General features: G+C 44.7%; 2 protein-coding genes across 2 annotated transcripts; both read left to right on the forward strand.

Annotated features, from left to right (window-relative positions):
- Positions 1–1,987: 1,987 nt before the first annotated feature.
- Positions 1,988–2,821, forward strand: LOC134070521 (leucine-rich repeat-containing protein 3B-like). The gene is made up of 2 exons (XM_062526906.1): positions 1,988–2,102; positions 2,154–2,821. The coding sequence occupies exons 1-2, from the start codon at positions 1,988–1,990 to the stop codon at positions 2,819–2,821; spliced, it is 783 nt and encodes a 260-aa protein (XP_062382890.1).
- Positions 2,822–11,298: 8,477 nt separating this feature from the next.
- Positions 11,299–24,310, forward strand: psmd3 (proteasome 26S subunit, non-ATPase 3). The gene is made up of 13 exons (XM_062526176.1): positions 11,299–11,376; positions 11,480–11,646; positions 12,697–12,887; positions 13,159–13,296; positions 14,028–14,164; positions 15,177–15,367; positions 15,746–15,849; positions 17,124–17,238; positions 17,510–17,629; positions 22,457–22,560; positions 23,107–23,262; positions 23,654–23,704; positions 24,110–24,310. Exons 2-13 carry the CDS (start codon positions 11,487–11,489, stop codon positions 24,185–24,187), a joined length of 1,545 nt encoding a protein of 514 aa, XP_062382160.1. The 5' UTR covers positions 11,299–11,376; positions 11,480–11,486; the 3' UTR covers positions 24,188–24,310.
- The last annotated feature ends 239 nt before the right edge of the window (positions 24,311–24,549 follow it).

A 24,549-nucleotide genomic window follows, 5' to 3' on the forward strand; every position in this document is an offset into this window, starting at 1 on the left:
ACATCCAAACGCACACACACACACACACTCACACATTATCTGCCCTGGCCTGGTTGCACACTCACACACTCACACTCACACACACACACAGACACACACACACACACACACACACACACTCTCTCACATTATCTGTCCTGGCCTGGTTGCACCAGATCGACGCTTAACTGCAGAAGCGCGGAGAACCTTCCTCTGTCCTACTTATTGCAGAGGGTTCCCCTGGTGTCCTGGGTAAATGAACATCCAATCTGCCCCCCTAATAACCCCCTGGTGTAATCTGCCCCCCTAATCACCCCCTGGTGTAATTGGCTCCTTCATGCCCTCACTCTCCACCTCAGGCGGGTCGTGTGGTGAGCATGTTGGTGTGTAATGGCTGCCGTGTGTCACCCAGCTGAGTGTTACACATTGGTGGTGGTTAGTGATGTTCACCCGTCACATGCTTTGGATGCCTTGGCAAAGCATTATGCACATTATATACATACACACATACATTATACTGTACATGTAGTGTTGTTGTTGTTGTTTTAAGGAGAACTACAATGTAGTAAACGAAGGCCAATGGACTCCAAAGTCTACTGTCTTGCACATTAGCGTGTGTGTGTGTGTGTGTGTTTGTGTGTGTGTGTGTGTGTGTGTGTGGATGGATGGTGTTCATCCACAGCTGTATGTTCTCAGAGCATAGCTTCTGTTTCCGGCATGATTGGCAGGCCGCCCATTGAGGGTAATTGCCTCGGCATGGATTCTATTTTGGCACCAAACACCATGGGGTCTATTGTAGGGATTCACTTAGGAGCTCTCACATTGATGGTAGGATGCCACTTATAATTGCCTCTTCTTGTCCTCCTTCTCCTCCTTTCTATCTATCTATCCCTGTCGCTTTCTTAGTCCCTCTCTCTCTCTCACTCACTCCTTGCCTCTCTTCCTTTCTGTCTTCCCCCTCACCCTTTCTCTTAGATAAATGCAGTATTTGACTATTTCTTTGATGTTTGTAGGCACCAATTCTTAGTAGGGTTCAAAAGAATGACAATCCATGCAACTTCGAATTAGCATGCTAACTAGCAGCTATACCACTAGTGCTGCTCATCTGATACATTTCCCAATTCTTTTGGTGATTGTTAATCAGTTTGTGTGAGTTTTACCATTATGGTGATAAACAGAAGCAGCAAAATCATCAAACGTCATAAAAATAAAGAAATGTATTTACAGTAAAGGTTTACCCACATGCATTGTCATAACTGTTGGCGCTAGTTAATGTCATTTTGTAAAGTTTAGGCGAAGTAGAAAGTACAGTACCTTTGGGAATCTCTGATCAATGTGAATGGGAAGGCTGGACCAATGAATTCAAAGTTAGTGCCTGTCAATCGAGAGTCACCAGACTCTATTCAATGAGTTTGGATTTTTCCAGGCTACCATTTTACGTCCTTACACTGAAATATGGTCTGCCTTCCTAGCTCTTCAGTATTATTGGCATGTGGACCAAACAAGGCTTTTGAAGACATATTCTTTTGAAGACATGTTCAACAGAGTAATCCTTAGTTAATGTCAATGTAGATAGCTTTTTTACACTTTCATTAATCAAGATCAAGAAGTCATCACATTTGTTGACCAACATAAACCGATACACCTAAGACCTCAGTACGTCTAAAGAAGCTGTTTAACACGAGTTAACACATCCAGGTCCGAGGCCTTTCACTCTGAGGCAGTTTGCTACAACTTCAGATTTTTAAGATTTTTGTCTAACTGAAAACATGCATGCAAAAGTGACACATATGGCTATAATCTATATGTATGCCATACTTAGCAATAATGTTTATTCTTTGGTTTCTCTTTTGGTTTTTTCTTTATAGTGCATGTTGTTTTTTTACTAATGTTGGGTTTCCATAGTAACTGATAATACACTCTCTCTCCCTCCCTCTCTCCGTCTCCTCCAGACACAGATAGACTTGCTGCTGCTGCAGTCTCTGTCTCTGTCTCTCTATAGGTGGGAATGCCGGCATCCCATGATGCCTTGCTCTTCGTTGCCCTGGTGATCTCCTCGGCAGCCACCGCTCTCCAGGAGCTGAAGGCCACCGGCTGCCCTGAGAGCTGCTACTGCTCCCTGAGCGATGACGACGGCGGAGGAGGAGGAGACGGAGGTGGCGGAGGTGACGGAGGTGACGGAGGTGGGCTGGTGGTGCGCTGCAGCGGCATGTTCCTCACCGCGGTGCCGCCGAACGTCCCCAACGCCACGCGCCGGCTCTACCTGGACTACAACCAGCTGGTCAGCATCCCGGCCGACGCCTTCCTGGGGCTCCCCCTGCTGGCCGAGCTGGACCTGTCGCACAACAAGCTGGCGCGCCTGGAGCCCGGCTCCCTCGCCGCGCTCGGCCCCTCGCTGCAGAGCCTGGACCTGTCCTCCAATCAGCTGCAGACGCTGGACCCCGAGGCGCTGGGCGGCCTGCGCTCCAGGACCAACCTGACGGGCAACCCCTGGCGCTGCGACTGCGCCCTGCAGGAAGCCATGCCCAAGCTGGAGCTGGAGCCGGCCTCGCTGGCCGGCGTGGTGTGCCACTCCACGGTGCCGGAGGACGCCGGCGCCACGGGCAAGTCCTTCGTCGTGGCGGCCCAGGAGCTGGACCTCTGCGCCGGCCTCAAGCGCACCACCGACGTGGCCATGCTGGTCACCATGTTCGGCTGGTTCGCCATGGTCATCTCCTACCTGGTCTACTACGTGCGCGCCAACCAGGAGGACGCGCGCCGGCACCTGGAGTACCTCAAGTCCCTGCCCAACAAGCAGGCCAGTCCCGAGGAGACGTCCATCACCACCAGCACTGTGGTCTAGAGACGTCCATCACCACCTGGAGTACCTCAAGTCCCTGCCCAACAAGCAGGCCAGCCCCGAGGAGACCTCCATCACCACCAGTACTGTGGTCTAGCGACCTCCATCACCACCTGGAGTACCTCAAGTCCCTGCCCAACAAGCAGGCCAGCCCCGAGGAGACCTCCATCACCACCAGTACTGTGGTCTAGAGACCTCCATCACCATCAGTACCGTGGTTTAGCGACGTCCATCACCACCAGTACTGTGGTCTAGAGACCTCCATCACCACCAGTACTGTGGTCTAGAGACCTCCATCACCACCAGTACTGTGGTCTAGCGACGCCACCACGCCACCTCCGGAACCTCCGGAACCTCGTCACTTTCAGTGGATCGTGCTGGACAAGAACCGCTTGCCGCAGTGTTGACCAAAGCGCGGCACGGCACGGCACGGCACGGCAGGCGTTTGGCAGCGTTGCGAAGTGTCGACTGCTATTTTGTTCTGAACCCAGTGGCCAATGCAGCACATACAGCACCACTTAGCATCCCGAATGGCCTCAGGGAAAGCATCCAAGGCCGCTTGGAGATGTAGGACAAAAGGGGCTGTGGAAAAAAAGACTGTGGAAACCTGATGTGCATTGAAATTCTGTGAAACGTTCGAGGAGAACTTGTATCCTTTGATCTGTTGCATTTGAACATTTTTGCACAAACATTCTTAAATTCCTCAACTCCTACAGATGCCCTTCATCTAGCGTCCATGTATGTTTGCAGAGAACTACTGTACCTCCTCAGTCCATTTGAGAGACGCTGGGGGAACGTTGAAATGTAAGCGGTAAACTCAAAGCAAACAAGCAGGAAAGTAACTTTCGAATGTTTTTGAACGATTGCCTTTGTTTACAAATGTGAGCTTCATTTGTGCATCAAAAACCTGCCGTAAGACACTCCAGTCTTCTCCGTATTGCCTCAGGACCAGTACTCCTCTGGAACGTTGAAGAGATGGAAGATTGTGGTGTCCCTTAATCGCCACGCTGGACTTGTAGCCTTTCACTGAATATTGTTTTTTTATTTACAGTATTTATTTATTTTTTTAGCTTGTATTGATAGGGCAGTGGACAGGGGACAGATGATAGATAGATAGATAGATACTTTATTGATCCCCAAGGGGAAATTCAAGGACATGAGTGAGGGAGAGATGGGGAGTGGAGGGAATGAATCAGTATTCTTGTGCACTCGTAAGACAAATGTGTGGGAAACAATCTGGACAAAAGATGTGTTAAAGAAAACAACAACAAAGCAAGTTGTATTCTTTTCACAACACATACTGTATAACAAATAACAAAAGTGAACTGTGTTGTCTCTACGTGGACACAGAGATGTGTTAAAAACAGCACATTTGTTCTAATAGTGTGGGTACTGGACATGGGGTATGGGATGGGATGAGATGCTGTCTGTTGCTGTACATGGACTCAGATTTTGCAATTGCACCGTATGTCAGTAAAGCACACATTTTTTTCATGTTCTCACTCTACCGCATACTTTATGTGAACAACATGTCTCCTGTCATGCAACAGAAGATGACAACTGTATGGACTGCTGCTTAAGCACATTCCACAGCACAAGCTATTCAATCTAGTCTGGGGAGGCTGCGCTTTGTTTCTACAAAACACTTTTACAGTAAACAGCGAAAAATAGATCTGCTGGTTTCCAGCCTGAGCTGCCAGGCGAAATTCAAATTCACTCATTGTGAAGTGGCCCTCACATCACTTAATCCTTTTGGCCATGCATTGTGAAGTGGCCTTCACATTCAGCCGAACCATGACCCTGTTGCGCTCTGAAAACCATGAGTTTATTTATATAACGCATTTCATTCAATGAGCTTTACATAAACAAAAACCAAACAGTACTAGCAGATAAAAGCACAAATGGGCAACAGTTAAAGAGTAATAATAATAAAAAAAATATCATAATAATAAAGCATTAAAAGAAAGCATAAATCAAGGTACAATCATTTAGAATATATATTCAAAGCCCCAGCTCGACAACAGTTTGTTGTTATGCCGAGCAGAAGCGCAGAGATCGCACACACACACACACACACACACACACTCACTGCATCCAGGAAGCACAGAGATAATACTTTACACACACATACACCACATTCAAAGCCCCCTCAGCCCCGAACACCTTGAAACGCAGAACGTGTAACAAGTAAGTAAAGCAGCCACATCCTGCTCACCTAGATGCCAGAGGATGCACCCACACAACACAAAAGCAAGGCACACACACACACACACACACACACACACACACACACACACACACACACACACACACACACAATTACACAATTACACAAAACAACACCGTAGAAAATTCTATTGATGAAATTAAGGATGTCACAATAGGTGATGACAATTAAGATTAAGAGGTAACTCCAGTTGACATGTCTAGAGATTCTGCTGCATGCCATATGCCAATTTTCATTCACCCATGAACGCAAACAGTTGACAACATCAAATGCATCACATATCCATAAATGTAAGGATCCTCTGTGTAATATTAAAGAGACCCTATGCAACTTTCTGCAGGAGACGATCGCTCCTTGTTTACATCTGGAAGTCTGAGATGAAGAACCACGCTTGCAATTTATATATTTAAATATAGCCTATACATGTATAAATATACACGCTAAAGCTGTCGGGGAAGCTCTGCAGAGAAAATGCAAGCATAAAACGAGCGAAAACGAAAAACGAAACCGAAACCAGAGATGAAATCGCCAATCCTGCATAGTTCCTCTTTAAGTACCTGGGAAGGTCACATCCCGTTAATCATTTCAGCAGCTGAGCTAATATATGCTTGATTAAAACAAGTTTCTAATATCTTGAGATGAGCCTATAGCAGTGTCACTCTAATGTCTTTTAAATAATGAATACGACTATTAGTCCAATATGAAGCAGAGCAGTATACCTTTTATTATTAAATAACAGAGAAAGAGTGTATGCCACTCACACACTCACATTCACATCTTGCATTCAGATTCAAGTAAACGCCATGTCCAAATAACGCTTTAAAACATGGGTCCCATTTTGTCTTCTAGATCATTGGCCAGCTGCTTGAGTATGCAGTAACTGATACATAGTTGCACTTAGACCCACTTCCATGGACATGTAGGCCTACTGTATGAAGGCTTAGCTGAAATGGAATTCAAGTTAGTACTGTATCTGAAATACAGTATAAGGTAAACAGTGAGCATCCATTCAACATAGTAAAGGGATTTAAAAGTCAAGTGGAGTCACTTTTATTTCTATAGCACATTTTTGTGCAGAATGCAACTCAACGTGCTCCACACACAAGACATTGACACACAACACAAAAGATGCCAGATGGAGCAATGTAGTTGCCAGCGTACGCGTAACACCAAGACATAAACAAACACATTAAATAAAGCATTCAAGCCTTGTAATATATATGTTTGTTTAATATAGGCATAACTGCTCAAATAAAAACTTTTGTTCTGTTCGGTTTCCATCTTAGTAACATTTCAATATTCAAGAATTTCAAATCAAATCACTTTCAGTGTGTCTTTCTGATATGTCCTTTTCTTTTAATGGGTGGTGTTGAAATATAATGAAATGAAGAATGTAGAATGTAGAATGTAGAATGTTTTTTCCAGGTTTTGATGTGGTGCACCGTCATAGCCCTCTGCAGAGTAGGCCAGCTGAGCTCGTTACTGTCACCACGGCTACAGGCTGGCCTCTCAACCCTGCTGATCCTGTGACATGTCTCTTAATGATACCCATTAGTGGGTCTGCACACACACACACACACACACGCACACACATTCTTATACAGCACAAACCCATGGGACCATTTTAATTTTTCCTAAGCCCTTTCGGTGATGATGAATAATTAAAGCCATTTTTACAGTAATTGCATCCATTCTGCCATTTCATATCCATGCTGCTGATACTTTAGACTCATTTGTCAACAGTCTTGGCCTCAATTAGCTGATCGGACTAAATGTGCTTCCCAGACCTGACATTTGCCACAACATGCCACTGTGTGTGTGTGTGGAATGTCTTGGCCTCATTGTGTGCTGGGACGTGATCGCCTCCCCATCTAGTGTTTCTGTGGCTGTATGTGAGAATGTCATTGGTCTTTGTGTGGCCATGCTAGCGCCTAGCGTGGCGACCTTCGCGTGGGTTTGTTTTGTGTTTGAGTGTCCCGCTTCTTTTGTGTGCGTCGTGAGGTTTGCACCTCTCGTTTCACAAGGATGCGATCTACTTCAGAGCCACTCAATCAGCCCTGGGTGTCAGGACACGGCTCTGTCAACAAGCTCGGCCTTTGAAACCAGAACTGCGCTACTCAGTTACATGTCCCAAGATGGGGCAGCTTTCATTGATGTTTACTCTTTTTTTCTTCGAGCCTCTATATGTCACTTCACTTCTTGGTAGCTTTTACTAGAAAATACTTCTGAATTTTTGTCTATGTTTTTAGATTTCATTGTGGGATTTCACTATATTCTTGTCTTATTTTCTGTGATGCTCTTTATGACATCCAGTACGTTGCAATCCAAAGATGCCAAAACTGAGGTCAGGAAATGAGAGTGGATTTTTGTTAAAGAAGAGACTACATCAAAGATCATTAAGGGCGGAGCAAGATACTTCATGAGAAGCCACTTCCTGGAACCCGAATCGCAAGAGGGAGGGGGGCAAAATCCCCCTTTATGCAGAGCTGTTCCATTAAAGTCTATGGACATGACACGCATGACACACCCCCTTTATGCAGAGGAAGTGATCCCCGTTTTGCGCCCATAGACATGAACTACGACGACGTATCTTGCTCCGCCTTAAGGATCTTTGACTACATCCACTGCAAAGCCCGACATGTTTTGAAGGTCCATCTGTCCCCTTCATTCCCAACACTCTCCTCCTGCCATTTCTTGCCCAGGCCACCTGTCCATCCTCATTGGCAGTTAAGATGACCCCATGCACACTTTTGATTTAATTTGCTTTATTATTTGACCAAGAGAGCACATTTATTTTCATATATCAGGCACAATATATTATCTTCTTCTTTAGTATGGTTCTTAATTTCCAGTTTGAGGAAACCAATTGATCAAATAAAAATGTGATTGTTTTTAATGATTGTGCACACAGCATATTTAACCTGTGGGAACACATGCGCTCAAGTTATTATCTTGTAGGAACAAGTTATAATGATCCTGCATGCCCTGGATAATGAATGTGTTCCTTCAGTATAATAACTTTTGTGCAAAAGATAATGCCACATAATGCCCCATGCAGTAAAATGGGTCTAATGATTCCCTTGCTCAGCATATATAGGAATGCTCAACCACAACCGCATGCCATTTAAACATAGTTTCATGCAAACCTGTGGCTTAGAAACCATTAAAATGTTTTGGTCTTGCAAATGGCAAATGCAAAGCCGCATGATGATTGGATGGTTTGCAACACCGTACATGTTATTTCCCTTGATGAATGTGAACCCCGGGTTATCCAGGTTTACAGTAGCCTATATCAGCTGTTTTGTGAGAATGCAAGGTCATTCCAGGATTGTTAGGTTGGAAGTACTATACACCTTTGTCTTGTCCAGATTGTCCCGTGGAGAAGACAATGTCACACACCAGAGTTTTCAGATTTGAAATACTGCAAATTACTGTAATTAGTTCCTCTGAAAGAATGCAAGGTCTCATCCGTGCTGCAGGTCTGCAGCACTGCTGGGCTGGTCCTGTTTGACTGGCTGTTCGTCAGCGGGTGTCTGTAACACGGCCACACCGCTAGGCTCTCGGCTCTCGGCTCTCTCTCCCCTCCGGCTCCGTGCACATGACTCCCAGAGGAGGCCGAGCCGCGGCCCGGGGCAGGTAAGTAAATATTGTGTCTGAAATGTGACCCGAGGTGGGCCTGAGTTTGCTCTTTTATCAAATGACAAGCTGACAAAGTGTTGCGCTTGATAGCATCAGGCGTGCCGAGGTGATCCGAGTGTCACTCATTCATGTGAAATGTGGCGCATGATTCAACACAATACTCCCGGCGGACGCAGCAGACCAATAAGCAGTCATATCATATCATCTCTGTATGAAACACTGGCAAAGACATTAGTCACGGTTCAACGTGAGGTTGCCAAACTTTCTATCGAAATTGAGCTAAACATTTCAATTAAACTGTGTCTCTCCACTAAAATAAATTACAGATGGTGCAAAATGCAAGAATGCCTATTTATGTTTGCTGTTATTGCCTGTGTGATGGAGTGTTTACTGTTGATTTTTAATGAAATCCTGAAGTAATGAGCCTTGTGAGTTTCACTTAGCAAATCAGAATGCTAATCAAATTCTCCAAAGCAATGCTGGAATATTGCAGTGATTGCTCTTGCAATTTCACGTCATTTTGAATTGCTTTCTTTTTGCCCTTTAGCCAATATTGTTTGTTAGGACCAATAAAGCACAACATTAATATGTACAGTATATGGCATAATTGTGTGTGTGTGTGTGGGGGGTGTCTTTATCTAGCAAATATGAACTCAGGTTAACTCACATGACAGATACACCCATTGTGGCCGGTTGCTACAATCAGTGTCTTTTCACAAGGCTCAGCAGGCATCTTTGTCAACTACACAGATTGAGCGCCAGCATGCCAAATAGGAAGGTGTCTCTTGAAATAGAGATTAGACTGCAGCCTCTTGATTAGCGCAATGGCCGATTTAGTCGCACCCTGCCGGCTCAATCAGCTAACTCCCCTGTGTGTCGTCACTGTGTGATTTGGCACTGCAATCAAGCTCTTTGTGTATGACACATTCAGATGCTGGGGTCAGCTCTTTGTGTGTGACACATTCAGATGCTCAGGTCTGATGAGAGGGCCAAATCATGATGTCCTGGTTGGTGGTTGACTAGACTCCAGGAATTGCCCTTCCAATTCTGGAATGTCCCTACACGGAGTACATATCTGAGGACATTACAAAAACGTTTGTGAGATTGTTTTCCCCGACAGAAATGAGTGCATGATGATGTCTGTTTGATGTCATGTTTGATGATATGTAGGCTACACGTTGTCTGCTTTGTGACGGAGCTCTTGTTCTTCTCACTGAGCTCGTGTTCATCCAGATGTCAGCAAGGCCAAATAACCCCCCCCCCACACCCCCACACCTACACCTACACCTACACACACACACACACACACACACACACACACACACACACACACCTACACACACACACACACACCTACACACACACACACACACACACACACACACACACACACACACACACACACACACACACACACACACACACACATCACCCCCACTGCTGTGTTACTCAAGCGTTAGTGATACCATCACCTGGTAACAAGACACAAGTCACCGTGGATAGGGTGACACATTCAATCTAACAGAACCTTGCCACCCACCCACCGCCTCTCATCCACACAGGATCCGCTTTCATCCTGAGAAGCGCAGCGGTGGTCCCAGAAGACAATTAAGGGGCCGAGGTTTGATGCTACTGATGCTGAAATGGCAGATAGGGTACGGACAAAAATGAACTACACTGTATCATTCACACACGTTTTACTCAAGAAAGAGGCGTTCTCTCTCTCTCTCTCTCTTCTCTTCTCTCTCTCTCTTCTCTTCTCTCTCTCTCTCTCTCTCTCTCTCTCTCTCTCTCTCTGCGTGTTTGGGTGTGTTTGGGTGAGTTATGGCACTTGACTCTAAAGGTTTGGGGGAAAGGAATCCCTTGTGGAGAGAGCCCCTCTCTGGTTGCCGAGTGCAAATGTTTTCCTCATGCTTAATTGTAGAGAATTACCTTTTGCAGAGTCCCATTTTATGACAACAGTGTGATAATAGGCTATTTTTATTGTATAGTCACTCATAGCCTAACAGAAGTGGCAGGTGCATATGAAAATTCATAGAATGTCATTGTTTTTTAGTTCATAGTTCCAATGACTTTGAGGGCTTTCATGTGGCCTTAGAAACTCATTTGGAAACTATTGAGCATCACCTTTATTGAGCATAAGTGGCCAAAAGAGGTTTCTGTCCAACATTTGAGGCCCTAAGATGATGGCTCCCAAAAATAACAATTTTGGTTTATGTTCTGGGAGGCCCTCCTGTCAGTGCAGTGCAGAATCCACTTAACTCATGCTAGCCTACATTGAACCTATTTATAAAGGATAACAATGATATTTAACAACTTAAGTCATTTTTTGGTGTTGTCCATAACATTCATCACAGAAGCCTTTGAGTAGCCTGACACTTTTGAGTTGACTTTGCCATCTTATCCTTGTCAGTCCCTGTTTGCAGCTGACACAATAATTTCATATTACACATAACATTCAAAATTACTTGAAGGGTCAATTCAAATTTCAACATTTCGAATATCGAATTTAAATCAACAAAACTATGCCTACCGCCGGTATGGTATGTCCAATGCTCACAAAGATGTCCCTGAACGATATTGTCTGATATCTTTAAGTTTTCCTGTTGTGTTTCTTGACTAGTGATGTCTGTTTCCCAGAGTTCTTTGCGCGCCGCAATAGTTGCCAGTCATTCTGCTGAGACAAACTGATGTGAGTGTTGTTGTTCATTGACTCGATTAACAGTGACTCCTTATTTATTGTTTACATCTTTTGGCGATTTTGCTCTGTGCTAAATAGTGCTTTCTACTTGTAGAGACAAGATGAAGGAACAAACAGCGAAGAGACGTGAAAAGCCCAAAGATTCAAAAGCTGACAAGCAGAAGGAGACGGGCCCCGAACCTCAGGATGTTGAGATGCCCGAGGAGGACGCCGCCGGCTCGGCAAAGCCTCCAAAGGAAATCGACAGCCTTACGTTAGAAGGTAACTTATTTAGTCACAACTGGTTTATGTTGTCTAAACTATAAATGTTGCTTCTTTGTCTGTGGCGTTCATAATCCTTCAACTGTAAATGTACGGTGCTTAGCATGCTAGGTAGCTAGACATTCTCTGGTAGCTAGCAAGGTAACGTTCGCTAACAGCTAACAGCACCCTGACGTTGGCTGGCTACAGAATAGAAAAGTGCTATTCCGACGCTTGGTTGTAGAAATGGCTAATGTTAGCAATGTAGCTAACACTCTTAGCGAGCTAGTACTATTTGTAATCTGTCATAATAATGTCAGTACATCAGCATTGGTCTTTCGGTGTTAGTGCCTTTATTGTGATAGGGATTTCTGTTTCGTGTGTTTAAATACCCATATTTGTTTGAATTTGTTATGTGTACGGAGACTAAATAATTACCTGAGTCAGTCTACTTGCTAATGTAACGTTATCGCTCAAGTAATGATGTCCAAGTAGCCTACTGAATGTTGTTGTTAAGGTTAACGTTAGCTGTATTTTTAGTGGAAATACTGCTACCTTGGACTACCTTCTGTCGAGTTTGTTCTTAGCAAAGTGTTATGTCCGTTAACGTTAAATATCGCATGCTTTAAACTCATAACGTTAACAGATGTTCAAATCTGTGTTGTCATCCTCACCCGGCCTTCTAAACATACACCATAGAAATATTACTGCATGGTATTAGCAAAAGTACGTAATTGCGGGACAAGAGCATCCTTGATGAATGAATGACTTCGTTTGTGAGTGTCAGTAATTAGAATTCTAAACACATACAGCCAGTTTCCCGTCCTCAACGACTAAATGAGAATTTCAATGGAGATTTTAGTCTAGTATTAGTCTTAAACCATGTACTGAAAGCCGACAGTAAGAGATATTGAGATATTGTCAATTATTTGCCTAATGCCTAACAGTGCATTTTGCGTGCAATTCGGAGGTTTTCCTATTGGCTTTCACTGCCATGGAACAACAGTTACTGATCCTGTCTAAATGCATCCCTGTGCTGAGTGTCCACGTGCCCTGTTTGATCCACCCCAGACATCAAGGAGCATGTGAAGCAGATTGAGAAGGCGGTGTCGGGGAAGGAGCCGCGCTTCGTGCTGCGTGCTCTCCGAGCGCTTCCCTCCACCAGTCGCCGCCTCAACCCCAACGTCCTCCACAAGGCCGTCACCGGCTTCTACACCTCCAACGCCGCCGGCAAGGACTTCCTGCTGGGCTTCCTGGAAGAGGTAGGTCTATGCCAGGGATTCCCAAACTGTGGTATGTGTACCACTGATGGTACGCGTGCTGCTTCTAGGTGGGTATGGGAGATGAAAAGGGCTATGGTGGAAAGGTGTTAAAAATGTAAGACATTTAGTTAAATCCGTGTATAAGCTGCGGCTAATAGTTGGGAAAATACGGTAGATTAATTGATTTGTTGTTGTAGTTGTTGTTGTTGTTTGTTTGTTTTTATTGTTTTGATCCGCTCATTGATCTCCGGTCTCCTCTCTCCTCTCTCAGCCCATGGACATGGAGGGGGATGTGCAGTTCAGGCCTCGCACAGGGAAGGCTGCGGCGACCCCTCTGCTGCCGGAGGTGGAGGCCTATCTGCAGCTCCTCCTGGTGGTCTACCTCACCAACAACAAGCGCTACCCAGAGGCAAGCCCCGCCACAGCACTTAGTTTATGGGACGATGGCAGTCTTAGCAGTTTCAGAATAGAATAGAATAGAATATATACTTTTTTGATCCTGTGAGGGAAATTCAGTTCTCTGCATTTAACCCAATTTAACCGAATTAGTGAACACACAGCACACAGTAAGGTGAATCACACAACCCAGAGCAGTGAGCTGCCTGCCCAACCAGCGGCGCTCGGGGAGCAGTGAGGGGTTAGGTGCTTTGCTCAAGGGCACTTCAGCCGTGGACTGGTCGGGGATCGAACTGGTAACCCTCGGGCTACAAGCCCGAAGCCCAAACCAGTAGGCCATGGCTGCCCCGGCTGGTTCATCATAGATATAACCGTTAAAAGCTTTATCATATCAGCTTTGGCAACATTAAACATTTTCCTAACCTCAGGATGAACGATTCTCATTCACTTAAACAGAGGAGGACTGTCACTTTACTTTTAAAACAGCATTTAGCCGGCATGTTATACTAAGCTGTGCTTTAGACTCTAAGCTGCCTGGCTTTTGCATTTCTTTCTAATAGCCATTCAGTATGTTTGGGGAATCCTAGTTTTTGGTAAATGAGCCAGAGGTGAGCTAGGAGTTGGGTATGGCTGCTTCACTATGGCTGACCTTTTATTAAAAAAAAAAGAAAAGAAACTTAAGTCCTAATGCTAACTTCTCTTTCTTCTATCTTTCTTGGTCATCCCCATGCCTCACCTCTGCAGGCCCAGAAGGTGTCTGACGACCTGCTGCAGAAGATCGGCTCCCAGAACCGCCGCGCTCTGGACCTGGTGGCCGCCAAGTGTTACTACTACCACTCCCGCGTCTACGAGTTCCTCAACCAGCTGGACGTTGTGCGCAGGTAACCACTCTATGCTGCCCCCTACTGCCTCCAGAGGGCCACTGTTTAAGGCCTGTCCTGCCCCCTCTTGCCTCCAAGAGGCCTGTCCTGCCCACTACTGCCCCCTCTTGCCTCCAAGAGGCCTGTCCTGCCCACTACTGCCCCCTGCCTCCAGAGGACCACTGTTTAAGGCCTCTCCTGCCCCCTACTGCCTCCAGAGGGCCACTGTTTAAGGCCTCTCCTGCCCCCTACTGCCTCCAGAAGACCACTGTTTAAGGCCTGTCCTGCCCCCTCCTGCCTCCAAGAGGCCTGTCCTGCCCACTACTGCCCCCTCTTGCCTCCAAGAGGCCTGTCCTGCCCCCTACTGCCTCCAGAGGACCACTGTTTAAGGCCTGTCCTGCCTCCTACTGCCCCCTGCCTCCAGAGGGCCACTGTTTAAGGCCTCTCCTGCCCCTTACTGCCCCCTACTGCCCCCTCTTGCCTCCAGAGGACCACTGTTTAAGGCCTCTCCTGCCCCCTACTGCCTCCTGAGGGCCACTGTTTAAGGCCTCTCCTGCCCCCTACTGCCTCCAGAGGGCCACTGTTTAAGGCCTCTCCTGACAGCAATAACTTCCACACTGACCAACGATAACGAAACGCTCCTCATGTTAATGAATGTGATGTCAAATGCAATGGATTTTCATTGGTTGGTCTTTATTTTTTTACTGTTATTCTCAAACACACTCTGAAAGTGATCCCCATCAATATAGTTCCTCGTGACATTATCGTTCTACTATGTGGTGTAGGCATTGTTGTTATTTGCTAGAGCAATATGTACCATATCACAAAAGTGTCATCTATCTATCTACCTATATATTTATCTATTTATTGTCTTTACATAAAAGTTAGTTATTTCTGCTTTTTCTTGCTAGAATGTGTCCTCATTTATGGATATTTTCATGACTCCTGTTCTCTCTCTCTCTCTCTCTCTCTCTCTTTCTTTCTTTCTCACCCTCTCTCTCCCTCCCTCCCTCCCTCCCTCTCAATCTCTCAGTTTCCTGCACACTCGTCTGCGGACGGCGACGCTTCGCCATGATGCTGATGGCCAGGCCACCTTGCTGAACCTGCTGCTGAGGAACTACCTGGAGTACAACCTGTACGACCAGGCCGAGAAGCTTGTGTCCAAGTCCGTCTTTCCGGAGCTGGCCAACAACAACGAGTGGGCGCGTTACCTCTACTACACAGGTGAGCAACGAGTGGCTATCTCTGCCTGGGATTCTAAGTTGAGCGGAGCCACATGTACTGTGTGTCCCTCTCGTGTGAATGCGATATCTCAAGAATGTCTTGTCGTCGAAGGCGATCGCCAGAAAATCGGGCTGGGTTTACCCAGTCTATATCTATATCCAGAGTTCTGGTAGAAAGCAGCGCAAATGGCACTGTGAGATCTCTAACTCTTTCTCTCTCTCATTGTCTCTTTCTCTTTGTTTCTCTCTCTCTCTCTCTCTCTCCCCCTCCCTCTCTCTATTTCTCTCTCTCTCTCTCTCTCTCTCTCTCTCTCTCTCTCTCTCTCTGTGACTTTCCCCCTCCCTCCCTCTCTCTATCTCTCTCTCTCTCTCTCTCTAGGGCGCATTAAGGCCATTCAGCTGGAGTACTCTGAGGCCAGGAGGACACTGACCAACGCCCTGAGGAAGGCCCCTCAGCACACCGCCGTGGGCTTCAAGCAGACCGTGAGTCCCTGCTCTGTCTCCGTCTACTCAGTCCAGTCTCCTAGCCACGTCCTGTCTTTCTTTCTCTCTCTATTCTCTCGCTCTCTCTCTTTTCTATCTATCTATCTATCTATCTATCTATCTGTAACTACAGCCATACTAATAAATAGTGTTGCCAAAGCACAAAACATTGACAACATTGAGGGGAAAAAAAGAAAAACAGACATAGGCAACATGACTTTGATATGTCTGTCCTCCAAAGCAGATGATCCAAAAGGCACCTTTTCTGTGCAGTGTTGCTGGGCAACGTTCCTGAGCATTGTTGTTCTGGCACGTTCCCTTTGATACCTGGCAACTCATCCTCCTTGGCAACTGTAATCTTCACTAGAACCGGCCTGGAACCGGTTATGTGGTGGCCCTGCAACGTGGATCAAAACATGCCCGTTTGCGTCAGTAGAACACCAGTCAGCGCTGAGATGCTGGGCACGCATTGGCAATGTCAGAGATTTCAATCTCCGTATCAATAGAACACCAGTCAGCGCATTTTTCAGTGTACCATCATTTTGAAGCCGTTATTTTAAGGTCATTGGCGTTGGGTTTCTTTAAGCCCAGATTCTTTGGCTCTCAGTAGATTTGTTCCTCTTGACAATTTCAGTAGTGATTTTTTTGAGTACATTTCTGATACAGTAGGCTATGAGATGTAACACGCTGGTTAACATATTTTTAGTATTTTCAGAATAACAATAAAATTGTTTTTGGTACATGGTGTGGAATATGTATTTTGTAGTTTATTTTGATGCATTTTAAATGAAGTTATTTGATATTTGGTTTATTTTGCCCATACCTGAACACAATGAATCTCAATCTCATTCAATCTCATGCACTTTTTAGTATCGGGCATGCTCACTGGTCTTCACAGTGAATATCAGGCCAATCAGACAACAAACCTGCTAACTAATTATAGTATCTGGGGGAATTACACCCATGTTGTGGGTAATGATGATGCCTATTCTTATCTGTCTGTCTGTGTGTGTCTCTTTCTCAGATGCATAATTTGCGTCCTGGCTGAAGCTCTCTCTCTCTCTCTCTTGCCCGCCTCTCTCTCTCTCTCTCTCTCTCTCTCAATTCAATTCAATTCAATTCAATAAAGCTTTATTGGCATGAACGTTTCATGAACAATATTGCCAAAGCTCAGTTACATGTACACTTGAAGAGTTTAAGGGAAAAATAAATAAATACATGTTTAACAGAATTGTGGATTGCTCTCTCTCTCTCTCTCTCTCTCTCTCTCTCAGGTGCATAAGTTGTTGATCGTGGTGGAGCTTCTGCTGGGGGAGATCCCGGACCGCCTGCAGTTCCGCCAGCCCTCTCTGAAGAGGTCCCTCATGCCTTACTTCCTGCTCACTCAAGGTACACACACACACACACACACACACTCGGATCTGGTGGGGTCTGCAGAGGCTCGTCCACACGGCAGCCGTAGTGTCACAGAGGCCTGCCAACTCTTCTGCTGTGATATTAGATTTGATGAAGTGTGTAGCTGTTGCGTGAAAAACTGCGTAAGCCCTTTTAGGTTGGATGTTTTGGTCACTGATGCAACCTCCGAAAGCAAAAGCAAAAAATAAAAAAAAACCTAATTCCTGGTCCATCCCTGCCTTTTGTGTCTCCTCCTCCTTCTCAGCCGTGAGAACAGGGAATCTGGCCAAGTTCAATCAAGCCCTGGACCAGTTTGGGGAAAAGTTCCAGACCGACGGCACCTACACCCTCATCATCCGCCTACGGCACAACGTCATCAAAACCGGTAAGTGCCGACCTCGAGTGACCTTCAGGCTTAGTTCACACTGGCAGTCGAAATCGGATGTCTTGCATATCCGATCAAAACCTGATCTTTCTGACTGACTGTTCTCATTGCATATTGCAAATGATCACATCCGATCACATCCGATCACATCCGATCTTGGCGTGCAATGCTCAGATCCGATATAAATTACACACACCTGGATTCATTAGGTAGAGTTGTACACAACCAAGTCGTCATGGATGAAAGTGGATTTATTTTTGATATTTTCCAACTTATTATGCATAGCCGCGGCGCAACAGGCTACAGCGCTCATGCCATGAACGGGTTCGAGTGCCCACGGGGACCCAGGTTCAAGTCCGAACTGCGATCATTTCCCGATCCCACCCCATCTCTCTCTCCCACTTGTGTACTGTCTCACTCTACACTGTCCTATGAATGAAGGCAAAAAAGCCCCAAAAAATATACTTAGAAAATAAATAAATAAAAAGAGAGAGACTTTGCCTTGATGGCTGCCAGACAGACTATTCTCACCACATCACACATCGGTGAAAGAACAACGTGATCCAAACCCAACCGATGTTGTAATTGCGTAATCACCAAAAATGCCTAGAGGGGGGAGATGGCGTCTGGTGTCTGGAGCAGCTGTCAAAATCGAAGAACAATCTGATCAATGTGAGAGTAGTTAAGTAACGTGTGAGGTTTTTGCACACTAAACGTTGGCCGTGTGAACACAAGACAAACTCTGGCATATAAGCTCTGGACGAAGTGGGTGTATATGGGGAGGTGTTTTTATGGTTATCTACAGCACAGGGGGAATGAGGGTGGGGGAGTGATTTCTCAGTGCCCCCCCCCCCCCCACACACACACACATCCACATCCATGAATGCAGTGCCCTTGAGCAAGGCACCTAACCCTCAACTTTTCCCTAGGCACCGGATATATGTGTGCTCCTAGTGCAGGTGTGTGTGTAGGAATGTGTTTACACTACTAGTCTAGGCAATCCGTGTGGGGGGAAAAAAAATCGCCCAACCCAAAACAAATTGTAACAATTATGTTTGTCGTTCAGTTCATGAAACCTTTCCATATCACATAATAAAAATCCATGAAAATCCAAGGGGTAGAACATTGTAATACTTAGAATGAATAGAAACCATTATGTGGTTTAGTTTTGGTTTAGTGGTGACTTTAGTTTTACAGTTAAGCCCAAAATTATTAGCCCCCCTTATGAATTCAGACATAATCCTTTGTTTATACATGAAAATGACCATTTCCAAAAATGTGCCTAGTTTATATGATTACAGAAGCGCAAAGACAGTATGCCCACAAAGTTTGATGATCATTGTTTACTCATGCTCTGATTTGTGACAAGAAAAGCAAGAATTGACATGTTCAAAATTATTAGCCCCCAGACCATTTATAGTCAATAGTGTAGCCTTTCTTTGCTTCAACTGGCAACAACTTCTTTGAATAGTCTTTTACTAGATTGGCACATATCTCTTAAGCACTCTTTAGCTCCCATGGATTAAAGTTTTCCGTCGCTACGACGGATTTCCGTCAACCGGAGGCGCTAGAGGTCAATCATGAGATTGATGCAGATCCGGGGAGAAAATATTTGGGGGGAGGGGATGCCGCGCGATCTCCTTGCAAGCTGCAGTGATGATTACACCTCTTGTTGAACCTTGTTTTGTGTCAGGCCTGTGTTTTAGCCTATGTTAAAATTTCGTTGTGCGCAAAATAAATAAATAGGCTAAATAAATGCGTTCGTGCAACTGGGTTGATGAACATTAGGCTACTACTAGGCTACTACCACTATTAGGCTGCTACTACTACTAATAATCATCATCATCATCATCATAATGATACAATAATAAACGAAAGAAAGGCCAATTAAAACAGATGAAAGAACAGTGTTGATTTATAGCCTATGGAGCCGCATGCTATTTTGTAGGTTCAACAGGCTTTGCAGAATTTCAGAAAAGCTGTCGTTTTTTTCAGTTTAATTAGTCTATGATTTGGGCTAATTATTCTTCATAAAAGTAAAATGAAAATAAACAGTTGTTTCGCCAGTTGTAATAGTACGCTACAGAATAGCATCAGGACAGACATCCACGCACAAGCTGCGCAAAGTTCTGCGTTGTTTGCGATGACTTCTTGTCCGGAGTTGCTGTGTATAGTTCCCCGATCTCATCAAATTAGGCTACTTAGAGGTCGGCAGTGTTGGGGAGCTTAAAGATGAATAGGTAAAAAGAACATGGATATAGCCTACTTTCGGTAATTATTAATATTAATAGAGTCGGGTGCGCCCGAAACGCAGAGACAGACAATGGAAAAGTGTGTGTTTGCGCCACGCCACTATTAGGCTATCCTACTGTTTAGTTTAACTGCTAATTTCTCTAAAAATAATTATTATAAGCCAACAAGGTTAATTTATACAATTCAAAAGGATCCAGTACCTTAGGCTATGTCTATAGGCCTACAGTTTGCCTAATTTGTCTTCTTCAAAGAGAAAGTCGTAGGTCCGTTTCCAATAAACGAAACTTATATAATAGGAGTCCTATGACTGACGCGTGTTGCGTGTTCTTATAAAAACATCTTGTCTTCCAGTTAATATTCTTGAATGTTTATTGTAACAAACAGCACAGTTCTCATACAATTGACACGACCAACGCGGTCAGAAAATCCGTGGAACTCCTAACATTCATGCCGTGCATCACGTTCTTACCCAAAAACTAAAACGTCTTAAAGTGACATGCACCTAATTAAACAACATGTCACCTAGGGCTTAATCACACTAAGTAAAGTTACACCAAATTATATCCTGACATCAGAAAACATCAGAATTCTTTAGCATATTACATTTCAAATAAATTATTCCAAATCTTCAATAACAGAGGCCTATCTGACGGTTAACCTATGGCTGTGAGTTTTAATTGTTTTCATGCATGTCTGATAACAGGTGAGGAATGTTTTGGAGACATACATGTATTTTAGGCATAATGCTGGCCCTAATCTCTGACTGAAACTGTGCAGAATTTCTGCATTTACATAACAGTATTTAATAAATTTTCTCGGGGGTGACAGTGACACCCCCCAAGCCCCCTATTTTTTGGGGGGGGCGGCCAACGGGCTATGGCTGGCCCTCGGAGCACTCTTAATAAGCAACAGTCTGCAGTATTGAATAGCTAGGCCTACTTTAAAATGTGTTACTTGTAAACGGAGGGTACAATTAGTCTGTATGCCTTATTTTACGTAGGTCTACGCTAAGGCCCTTTGATTTGCATCACTTGCGTTTGTCAATTTTTGGGGGTTTTTTGGACAAATAATTTTCAGTCAGATGATTTTTTTTCACTTTAATCCATGAGCTCCAGCTCGTCCAAACGGCATGGTTTTCTTGTATGGACTCCTGCTTTAAGCACGTGCCACAGATTCTCAATGGGGTTGAGGTCTGGTCTCTGTGTAGGCTATTCCAGCACCTTGATTTTGGTATCCTTTAGGGCGTTTTAGACCACTTTTCACTATGCTTTGGGTTATTATCATGCTGAAGGACCTGTTGGCGACCTAAGCCTAGACTAAGAGCAGGCGTCTTGATGTTATCCCGCAAAAGGTCAACATAATCTTTCTTTTTCATGATCCCATGCACCCAAACAAGGCTCCCTGTGCCTGAGACAGCAAAACAGCCCCATAACATGATGCTCCTACCACCATGCGTCACTGTGGGAACTGTATTTTTATGGTTGTAGGCCTTCCCTTTTTTCGCCAAACATAGGCAACATCCATGTGCCCAAACGGCTCCAGTTTAATGTCATCAGACCAAAGGACAGTTTTCCAAAACTCATTTTTAGCTTTTAAATGTGCATGGGCAAAGTTCAGTCTGACTTTGAAGCGCCCCTTTTGGAGTAATGGGTTTTTTCTCAGTTGATGACCTTGGAGGCCTCCACAATAAAAATCCCTCGCTACTGTCTTCCTCAAGACTTTAACCCCAGAGGTCTCAAGGTCAGCAACTATCATTTTGGCGGATGTGCAGGGTTGCTTGCTAACATCCCTGATGATTTTTCTCTCTAGATTGAGATATTTAGCATTTTCATCCACACTTAGGTTTGTTATGCACAAACTTGGAACTCTTTGTACTTTGTAATGATGCCTTGCACGGCTGTTCTACAGACTGTGAAGCATCTAGAGATTACAGTATAGCCTTTCTCCATATTAAAGGCCTCAATGATGTTCTTTCTGAGGTCCAGACAGATTTCCTTTATCTTCAGTATGCCTGTAAAGGCAGTCCCCTCTCAGACAGGTGTTCAAGTGCCTGTAGGCCTGTTCCTTGAAGTCTTTAGGTAAACAATCAATGCTGGTTGGGCGTTCAGGTGTTGTCTGGACATTAACTAACTGCAAAGGTGTGGCTTGAAAGGTGACAGGTTGGTTGTGTGTGTTTAAAAGCAAAAAAATCACATGGGGGCTATTAATTTTGACCACTCTACTTTTCACACAATTTGAGATTAAGTATTCCTAATAATATATTAACACTCCAAAATGCACCAGATTCTACATAATAAAACTGGCGAATGTTTGATTTTGAAAATTTGATCAGGGATGAAAAATTTAGGGAGAATTTTAGAGTAATGTTCCAAAATTTCAGGGGGGCTAATAATTTTGGGCTTAACTGTAGGTCAGACCCTACTTTGCCTGGACTAGTTTACACGTGGATGGGTGAAATGCAAGTTTCCTACAGGCATTTCAATTCCTACAGGATTGCTAAAGTATAGCGAGCAGCAGATCCATCAGGTGGTTGTGAGATATGACTCTTTTGCTTCTTCTCTTTCCCCCCTGCAGGCGTGCGTATGATCAGCCTGTCCTACTCGCGCATCTCTCTCGCCGATATCGCCCAGAAGCTGCAGCTGGACAGCCCCGAGGATGCCGAGTTCATTGTGGCAAAGGTAACCAATAGTAGTGATCCGTTTGACCAGTGGTTTGGGAACAACTGAAGAGTCTGTAAGACTGCACTCATTTGTGCAGATTTTATTTGTGTGTGCGTGTGTTGATATTTGTACTTGTGGTATCTTTAAGTTGACTATGTATTGTGATGGAATGGTGTGTATGTATTGATGATTTTTTATTTATTTATTTATTTATTTATTGATATTTGTGCTTGTGGTATCTTTAAGTTGACTATGTATTGTGATGGTGTGTATGTATTGAGGATTTTTTATTTATTTATTTATTTATTTATTGATATTTGTGCTTGTGGTATCTTTAAGTTGACTATGTATTGTGATGGTGTGTATGTATTGAGGATTTTTTTTTGTATTTATTTATTTATTTATTTATTTATTTATTTATTTATTTTTTAAGTAATCTTTGTGTACATGGCACATGCATACATAGCCAAATAGGAATGTATTATATAAATAAAAGTTGTCTAATGAGCGAAGTTGACTAGCCTGTGCTTAACTTGAACGCCCTCACCCCCCCCTCCCCCCCAGGCCATCCGGGATGGCGTGATCGAGGCCAACATCAACCATGAGAAGGGCTACGTGCAGTCCAAGGAGACCATGGACATCTACGGCACACGGGAGCCACAGCTCGCCTTCCACCAGCGCATCTCCTTCTGCCTGGACATCCACAACATGTCTGTCAAGGTGCGTGGCTCACCCCTGCTGTGCATCAAGGCTCAACCGTCTTGGCCAGCTTGGCGAACAGGCATAAGGTTTTGGTCGTCAAATCCAGCCAAATCTGGTTACCACTTATAACAATTTGGTAGCCAAGGGTAACCAGGCAACCATTAATGTCGAGCCCTCCGATGGATAGTGCAATGAATGCCACCTCAGGGTCATGTATGCCGTGGGTATGTGCAGATTAGGGAATGTCAAGAGTGCTTGCGCAGGTCTGGAAAACTGCACAGTTGTGAAATAAAGGCTCGAAGATGTTGACTGTGTGTGGTTGAATTTCCGACATTCTGTTTGCAAACAAACGAAGTGACTGTTTCGATGACACGCTGGTCAAACATTTCTGATGTCATTTTCCTCACAGGCCATGAGGTTCCCCCCGAAGGCCTACAATAAGGACCTGGAGTCTGCAGAGGTACAGTTGCCCGCTCGCTCATGCTTTGGAATTCACATTAAAGTAAACATGCCGTCTGCTTATCTCGAAGTGGTTTCATCCTGAAACTACCCAGAAGTATGGTGACACAATGGAAGATTGTGTGTGTGTGTGTGTGTGTGTGTGTGTTGAGTGGATTTACCTCAGTAGATGACCCATGGCCATCCTGTGTGGTTGGACCAAAGAGGTGTGTGTGTGTGTGTGTGTGTGTGTGTGTGTGTGTGTGTGTGTGTGTGTGTGTGTGTGTGTGTGTGTGTGTGTGTGTGTGTGTGTGTGTGTGTGTGTGTGTGTGTGTGTGTGTGTGTGTGTGTGTGTGTGTGTGTGTGTGTGTGTGTGTGTGTGTGTGTGTGTGTGTGTGTGTAACATTTGATGTTTTGGTCCGTGCAGGAGAGGAGAGAGCGGGAGCAGCAGGATCTAGAGTTTGCCAAAGAGATGGCGGAGGATGATGACGACGGCTTCCCATAATCCTACACGGCGTCAAGAGCAACAACATGGCCTCCCTGCCCCCCTCAAAACGACCACCTCCTTGTTTTGCTCCTCTATATAGTCTTTTTCTCTTTTTTTCTTTTTTCTTTCTTTTTTTCTTTTTTTTCAAAAAATCTTCTTCGTATGGTTTTGTTTTTTTCCCCTCCTGAGAGGGCTCACAAACAGATTCCCAGCTCCCTAATTTAAAGTAGAAGTAGCCTCTCACCCTCAGTTTTGGCCTGTTTCTGCTGAGAGATGTGTCCTCACCAACAGCCAAATATGATTCAAATCTTAAGCTGACGGACACCTTGCGCTTGGCAGAGGCCTAAACTCGTTTGGTTTAATGCTTGTTACTTTGGCTA

This window comes from Sardina pilchardus, chromosome 22, assembly GCF_963854185.1.
Source record: "Sardina pilchardus chromosome 22, fSarPil1.1, whole genome shotgun sequence".
NCBI classification, from domain to species: Eukaryota; Metazoa; Chordata; class Actinopteri; order Clupeiformes; family Clupeidae; genus Sardina; species Sardina pilchardus.